Source organism: Fulmarus glacialis, unplaced genomic scaffold (assembly GCF_000690835.1).
Source record: "Fulmarus glacialis isolate BGI_N327 unplaced genomic scaffold, ASM69083v1 scaffold26191, whole genome shotgun sequence".
Taxonomy (NCBI): domain Eukaryota; kingdom Metazoa; phylum Chordata; class Aves; order Procellariiformes; family Procellariidae; genus Fulmarus; species Fulmarus glacialis.
Genome location: NW_009192531.1, coordinates 5,170 through 13,639, shown reverse-complemented (window position 1 = coordinate 13,639; position 8,470 = coordinate 5,170). Strand labels below are relative to the sequence as shown.

The following is an 8,470-nucleotide window of genomic DNA, read 5'->3' as shown; positions in this document are numbered from 1 at the left end:
GGCCAAGAATTCCTCCCCCAGCATTAGTTCATATAGACAAAAATTTGAGAAATCTGCAGTAACTACAGAAATGCCTCAGGTAAGAACATCCTTAAGCACACTGGTACTCCAAGTGCCAGGAAGAGGCAGCAAACTCACATGCGATATGCCTGTGTAGGCCAAGGCACACCCCTGCTGTCTCTTTGAGCAAAGGGATTCCCATGTGCACCATTAAGATTTTTGGAAGAAAAAGACAATAAATCAGGTTCTTAAAGCAAATTCTGTTTATTCCACTTTTGTCTTGTGTTGCTAACAAATCTTCATCCTAGCCTAGGAAAAATATCAGGTAGAAAATATCTCCCCTTTCCTCCCACCCTCCCCACCACACACACACTTTTTGTTTCTTAAATAAAAGAATCAAAATTTCAAGCATGAGAGACTTCTTTCAATACACTTCTGTAATAAAATTAATTCTGTTGTAGATATAAAATGCAGCAGCCAAGACCAGAGGATCTGCTATGCTACTCCAAGGCAATTAGTACCCAGAATGATCAATCAGTTTGTCTGCAAACATAGTAAGAAAATAGTTAGCACTTATCCAGCATTTTTTATCCATGAATCTCAAAGTGTTTTACAAAAGCTGAAAATATGGTTTTGGCCTCATTTACGGAGAAGAAAACACCAGCTGGAACAGGAAAAGATTTGCCCCCAGTCACAGAACAATTTAATAGCAGAGCTAAGAACAGATCGCTGGTCTCTGAGCCCCAAACCCAACAATCCATGCCATGCTCTCTGCTTCACACAGGACAGCCTGAATCTGGTAGGAATGCTGAAATGGTTTATAGTTTTGCCACCAGAAAAAAAGCTAAATGGAGATCTGACAGCTATTTTAGTAAGCACTGACCTCCCAGGCTGTGACACTGAGTAAATCCAGTCTTGGATGGAGCTGCTGAGAGCTTTGGAAAAGAAAAAAAAAAGGTCTGATACTGGAAGTATGAACAAATCCTAGAGTGGTGCAGAAGGAGGTAAATCCATCATCTACAATGTGCAAACGATTCTCCACTTCGAGCTTTAATTGAATGTTTGAGGAACGGATCACAGGATAAAAACTTAAAACCTTGACAAATAGTGTTATTAGATGGAGAGGAACCTGGAGCTAAAGCACGCGTTGCCTGACACCTCCTCTATTAGCAGTCTTCTGACCTGAAGTCGCTCCTGACAGACCTGAGAAACCAACAGTGCAAACACCAGGAAAAGAGTGGTGAAATACAATGTTTTACACTAGAAATATGTTTAGCAAGGCCAGGAGAGGAGAGAAGTACCATGAGACAGAGAGTAAAGGCTGACGCAAGGACCCCAGGGCACCCTCCATTATGAGGTCCACTATTCATGCTATAAGCAGGCACCGACAACCCACACAGTTATTTTCCTATGCATTACCATGCAAAATGAATGCATGACTCCAATACTACTCTTCACAGGCATGTGGCCGCAACACATCACCCACAGCTCACTTTGGTCCAAAAAAGACACCCACGGGGTCCTTTAAAGTAGAGGGTCTCCTATGTATAAGCACCAATTTTCTAATGCCCCCTCTGTACCTCCCACGGGAATGGGACAACAGCAGGCTCCAGCCTCCAACGGAGCACCTCGCGATGCTGGGATGGTTGCACTGCCTGGCAGCACAGTCATAAACCAGCCTGTGTGCAGAAAAACCCAAATGTTAGCCTACAACCATTTTTAAAAGAGAAGGGCAGGCCAGCATCCTCACCAGCCCACAGTGGCAGGCAATGTTACACCCAGGAGCTTATTTTATCGGCAGCATGAACACCGCAGTGGTCCAGTCAGCATCGACGCACCAGCCAGCTGTGCTTTGAAGCCTGGGAACAGCAAATCGGGTTCTCACGGAGAACAGCGTATCAAACAGGGATAGGTAAGCAACCTAAGTCAACAGGCTTGTCTCCTAACTGCAAACCTGCAGCAACGCGCATTAATTCAGGTCTCCTCCCTCCTTTCTGGGGAAACCCAAATGCCACTAATTCTCCACTCTTGTACTCCAACACACAGGAGGGTGCCAGCAGCTGGGTTTCCCTTCCCCTCAGCAGAACCTGCAGATGGCCATGAAGATTCACCTCTGTGCTGCACAAAAGTCCTTCCGACGTGAGTATGGAGTTGCTCCCCACACCCTTCCCAGCCACCCATCTTCCTTCTGTGCCCACCTCCTCGTGCATTAGAGACACAGCCAGCTGCCCTGGCTTTCTGGTATTAACACACCACCTTTCACTTAGGAGCTTTTACAGATACTAAGGCACAAAGATTAAGTGACTTGCATAAGAGTCAGGAACACATCTCGTATCTCTCAATTGCAGTGATTTCTCACACCTTTTTCTCCTCACCTTTTGCATATTAAAATCACGTGAGTAGATTGTGTGGATGAGAACAGGATTTCATGTCCCTAGTAATACTGAAGACACAAACACAGGTAGCTGTATTTCTAGGCCCTCCCCATGGCTTCCATCCACACCCTCTACAACAGGCTGTTTGTGTCATCAAGGTAGAAGAGCACCAGTGCAGAAGGGAGCACTCCACAAATGTGTTGCCAAGCTCCTTCTTTGCCATCCTAAGGCCTACAACAGGAGAAAAAATGGGCATGTCTCTGGGAAACCAGGAAAGGAACCTCAACTACACTTTGTTCATCAACAGGAATAGGGAACAAGAGCAGCGCTTAATGCAGCAGGGACCTCCACAGTACAAACAGGGTCAGAAGAAACGTTCACAGGTCTAACTTGAGCGGATCGGCTTCCCACAGCTGAGGGCCCTGCAAGATGCCAGCTGGTAGGAGCTCCCAGGTCAGGTTTCTTGACATGAGTGATGGTTTGGTTTCCTAGAAGGCGCAAGCGTCTGGCTTTGGTGCGTCTGTAGCAGAGGCCCAGATCCAAGGAGAGCAGCCACCCCGGCTACGTGTCGTACTACGTGCAGCTGTGCCTCATGTGGAAGTTAACCACATACTCTGCATTAGTGCGCTGCACCGAGATGGCAAAGGGCTCGAAGGGGTGGAAGGTGAACGCAACCAGGCGTCGCACTGTGTGATTGATGGGTCGCCCCAGGAGTCCTGCCTGGATCTCAAACTTCAGGAGGCCAGAATCACGAGCGTAAAATCTGAAAGGAAGAGAAAGTCAATTATGGCTGTTCCCGACTATTGACTTTGCCATCTGGGCTCTTCACACACAGAGACAAGTGCCTTGTTCAATCTCTGGTACTCCCTCAGGGGCAGGAGATCCTCAGCTGGGTGTCTGGCTCTTGGCTACACAGGAAAGTCCGTTCTGGGGCAGCTAGTTTTCCACTGTCTAGAAAAGCTTGCCTTCATTTTAGTATCATCAGTGAGAGAATTCTGCCTGTAATTTTGGTGGACATAGCTGACTTCACAGGAGGGAGTAAGTTTGGTCCAGACCCCACCTGTGCTGGCTCTCCATCCTTTCTTAATGCAAGCTGCTCCCCTTGATCCCTGCGTGAACTAAGCTCACTGCCCTTAGCAATGGCCTTCACTCCGGGTGTAAGGCCACCCCTTTCCTCTTCTGCTGCTGCCAGGTAGGCTTCACACTGCTGCTCTTGGGCCTCGCTACATCCCCATTCAGTCAAGGAAGGTGAACAGCTGGATCCAATTCTGCTCAAGGGTGCCAAGTTGTACTCTACAGTTCAACCGAGGCTTTGCAGTTCCTTTTAGATTTCCATCAAAAAAGCATTAACAGCATTAACAAGGCTGGGCAGGAAGTACCTGGTGGATAGCATTCAACAATCACAGCAAGAGCAGAGGTCAAGGAAAACCTTTGGTCCTTCTGCTGTCATCTACAAATGTGCCTGTGGGTCAAGCTCATTTGTGTCTCCAAACAAGTGAGCTCTGGAACACAGCTTCAGCACAAAGCGAACATTGCCGAGGGGATGAGGCAAACAGTGCTGAAGAGACCGGTGAGTCTAGAAAGCTCTTTACTTCTTTAACGTTCTCTGCATACTCTGTGTAACCAACATAAGCCCAGACAACACCGCTGTCCTGTGCTGCTGTGGGAACAGGGGACTCTCTGTGATGACCCCACTCTCCCCAAGACTTTGGTGGATGTTTCTGGGATGTGGTATCTTCACAAAGCAGCTGGGCTCTAACTCAAGTCCTCACCCTGAAGCTGTCTCAGTTCCTTAGACCATTTTATCTGTTCTTTCACTTTCAGGCACAGAATTGCCATTTTGCCTCCCAGCTGTTTCCTTTTCCACCATCACTTAGTACATGTGGGTATTTTGCATTTTCCTCTGGTTTTAACTCAGAGAATGCTTTTAATATCAGAGCGCATTCACCCCCCGACAGCAATACGAAGCACTCAGCTCTCAGCCTGGAAGAACGGGTGATGACAGATACAGGCGATGCTGTTTCAGGAGCAGACATACTCCACATTTTAACAACACAGCCTACTGAGAACCTCATGTTCTTCCTGGAGGGCCACTCTCGTCTCCCTTCCTCTCAATCAAAGTGCCAGCCAGCCCTGCCTGAAAATTGCACACAAGAACCCAGCAAGAGAGTCACAATCTTGGTATTTGGCTTTTCAAAAAGCCCTTTCCCTCCTACACAAGGCTGGGTATGCAGAGGGTCATTCTTTAAATAAAGCACAGTCCCCCGTCTGCTCCTCTCTCTCCCCAATTCACAATAATTTACTACTCAAGATGAAGCTCCCTGTAATCTCAAAGATGTGCTCAGTTTGGTATTTTTAAATCTATTTTTAAAAGTGCTCTGCAATCAGAGGCCATTTCCATGGGCTCTCACTCTGGGGATAAATTAGGCACTGCAATATAAAATTGTATGTCAACAGAAACAGCAAGACCAGCCTTTTTCAAACTGTATGAAAATGGAAGATTTATCTGCAGACCAATTTTTTGGTTAAATGGCTGCTTATTAGCCATCTAGATGGATTTTAGAGACCCCCTACTACAGGTAAGGCTCTGTTAGAGCCTCTTCCTCACAAGTGCCATTATTTCACCCAGTGAGTATCTCTTCAAGCCTCCTGAAAAGATACTGTAAGACAGCGGTGATGTGAAACCTAAAGTCCTTCCCTCCTGAGACCAAATAGCCACTGGTCTCTCAAGTAGCCAGAGACGACAGCTGAACCTTCTGGGATGCAGAAAGGCACTAAGGGTTAAAAGGACACAGTGCACAGAAGCGCACTGAAACCGATACGTAAGAGGTATGGAGGCCTTCCTATCTTGCACATTGTGCCAGGAAACTGTACACAGATTATAACACCCTTAGCTGCTGAAGGGTTTTGCACTGCAGCCAATTATAGGACTTACATTACAAATCCTGTGGCCCTTCATTTCCAAGCCCTCTAACCACAACAGGCAGCGGCATTATTTTATTAATCCCTTTGTTTTGCATGTGAGAAAAACAGCAGCACTATTTCAGCTACTGAATGTTTAAGGTTAGCACCTCGTCTTCTGCTTACTTTCCAAAAACCAGGAGCCCCACTGCTCCCAGGCCCTATTCAAGTCCTAATTGACTCTGCACAGCTTTGAGCTTTAAAAGCTCTGGCTCTGAAATGCCGGTTTGCTCAGGCAAGGGAGGGAAGGTGGCACTTCACTTTATTTACTACAAAGACGTAACCGCAGCAAATGGCTACAGTTTTGCTCCCTTTTGTCTGCAGGAGCCATATGCAGGTTGGCACTGGCAGACAACTGCCGCCCTGCAAGTTTTCCCAACGTCAAGCACAAGGGGGAAAGGGCAGACTTTTCTCTGCAGATAACATGGGAGCTGGAGATCAAACCAAATCACACAGGCAGAAAAATCAATTAAATATACATAATTTGGGAATTGAGAGCGCAGGAATAATCAGAGGTTCCCTGCCACCTGAGTCAGGGCCAGGGGAGACAAGAAACCACTTTTTGAGAATGCGTTAATGAAAATAAAGTTGGGAAACCAGCCAGAATGGTCTCCCTAGGCTGCCTGAGCCCCCAACATGTGTGCAGTCACTAAACAAAGTACTTAGGCATTGAAGGCTCTCTTTGTTTTCAGAGCATAGGTTTGCTTTTGCAGTACTATAACTGGAAAGACTATTCTGCCTGGAGAACGCAGCCTCTTTGAGCCTTTCAGGCCAGAGATGTTGGATTTTTAACCACTACTACTTGCAGCCATGGCTGCAGCCAACAAAAAGAAATAAACAGTCCTGGTGTTTCTGCAAGAAGCACTGCAAACCTCCTTATTCCCAAGCTCGGGTTTATTCCTTCTGCCAGCATCGGAGACTCAGACAGAAGAGGCACAGAATGGCCCTTACACCTGGCTAAAACTCCTACTACAGAAAGAAATTTCCTACAGATCACAGAAAGAAGGGGGGTATGAAGAGGAGTACAGCTCCCAGGGTGAGAACTGTAAACAAGGAAAGCCTGAAAATAGCTAAATCAATACCACAAACATTCTGAACACCTAACCCAGCTGATATTTTATTCACAGGACCAAACGAGATCATCCTTGCCAGCTAAACCCACGTGCTCAAAAGGGATCCTTCCAGCACAGGAAAGCTGGCATCCAGAATCATATCTCTCTGCAGCCCAAACACAACAGCAGGACTGGAAGAAGAGGAGGAACAAGAGCATTCATACGGAAAAGGCTCAGGCTTCACTACCCAAACCTTCCCCGGGCAGCTCATGAGAAACCCTGAAGAGCCCTCCCACACTTGCAAGATAGAACAGTTACCGCAAGGAGAGAGGCCAAGCTTTGTGGGACTTCTGAAATAAACCCTCTGGTGAAAGGATGTCATAAGAGAAAGGATTCAATCTACTCCCTTTTCTGCGCATTTGATGTCACATGGCAGAGGTGATTTAGCATTACTCTTGCACAGCTCTCCTCACATACAGCTTCTTGGCCTGTTCCATACCTTATAGGGTGATCACCGCAGGTCTTGGGCCGCTCCATGACTGACACCCACTTGTCATCATAGCTGAAAAGGGAGAGGTCGAGATACGGGCTGCCACTGTACGACTGGGCGCTGATGGGGAGCTGGCCCAGCAGCCTCCGCACGGCCTCCGTGTGCCCTCCATACTTGGCATTCACGATAGTGTCTTTGAACCTGTAGCAAACCAAGAAACAGGCTTTATTCACAAAGGCCACAGGTGAACAGCACAGCTTAAATAAACTAAGGAGGAAAACTGATACGGAAAGAAAGACAGCAGCAGTGTAAGAACTAAACCAGCTCATTTCCAAAGATGTATCACAGTGATTCAAGCATCAACCAGTTCTGGTGACCTTTTTATCCTCCCTCATCGTTACTGTTTCTGCTCTAAAAGTCCAAACTGACAGAAGGACAAGACTGTGCCTACCCACAAGGTCTGGCCCCAGCTGCTCTGCAGCACAGGAAATGAACAGGATCAGAAACAGGGAGAGATGGATTAGCAGCTTATCAGTCAATCCAAGTTTTACCATGAAGCCTGGAAACAGCATAAGCAAAAGCCAGCAGGTTTCACAGTAACAGTTGAGCCCTTAATGTTGACTTGAGAATCCCCCTCTCTCTAGTCGCTATGTTTTAAATGCGTAAAGGGAGAAACCTTAGATGAGGAAGAACCCTGATGAGAAGCCTAAAGCTCTTCAGAAACTACAGTGAGCTGAAAAAGTTCTTCCTGGCAGAGAGATTAACACAGGCTGGATTTCTCTTTCCAAGTAAAATTTGAGCTTTCCATGTGCAAGAACAGTCAGATCAGTTGCATGGATGTCATACATCAAGGAGGGTAAAACATTTCCATTTGACCAGAAACACTCAGCCAAAAGCCAGGTCGCTGTGGATTATGCTCTATTATACTTTGCTATGGAAGCTAAACACTCCTGTTACAGGCCCTTGTAGCCAAGGGGATGAAAAGATTCCCTTCTCTACTTTAAGACAAGGCAGTTGTTGTTCTTCAGGTGTCTGCGGTGAGCTCTCTCATCCTCTCTCCCACTAAGTATTATGGATTTCCTGACAGACAGCTCTAGAAAGTTATAGACACAGTCAACTTCCTCTTACTTATGTGACGTCAACCTAAAATCAACAGAAGCTTCATGCCCATAAGTGATTGCCAAGTACTTTGGATGATGTGAAACAAGTCACTGGAAGAACAAAACACCCTGAGTCACATAAAAATATATTCCAAGAGAAATAACACACTGCCTCATTAAAACCACATTTGACTGTTAAAGCACATTCTAGAAACCCAGGTTATTTTGATATTTTGCTCAGCTTTCACAATAGGTCTAGGCAGATGAGTTTTCTTTCTCCTAGCACAGTTTGACACGAACCACAAGCTTGTGACTGATGTTGGAGAAAATGCTACAGAACACAGTTTGATACACACTATATTCAGAGAATGCGACTTGGCAAAATATGTCCAATTAGATGACGCTAGCATCTTGACAAATCTTATCTTCAGGGACCTAAGCTACTGGGCAGTAACACTTCAATAACCTCCAGGAGAGTTACTGCTCAAGGAG

General features: G+C 46.3%; 1 protein-coding gene across 1 annotated transcript in view; it reads right to left on the bottom strand.

Moving 5' to 3' along the window:
• Nucleotides 1-2,948: 2,948 nt before the first annotated feature.
• The window catches only part of DET1 (de-etiolated homolog 1 (Arabidopsis)), a 10,198-nt gene continuing 4,676 nt past the window's right edge, over nt 2,949-8,470 (bottom strand). The window contains exons 4-5 of the mRNA XM_009587122.1: nt 6,888-7,079; nt 2,949-3,138 (exon numbers count right to left, since the gene is read on the bottom strand). Coding sequence (XP_009585417.1) covers nt 2,949-3,138; nt 6,888-7,079 — 382 coding nt within the window. The remainder of the gene's footprint in view (nt 3,139-6,887; nt 7,080-8,470) is intronic.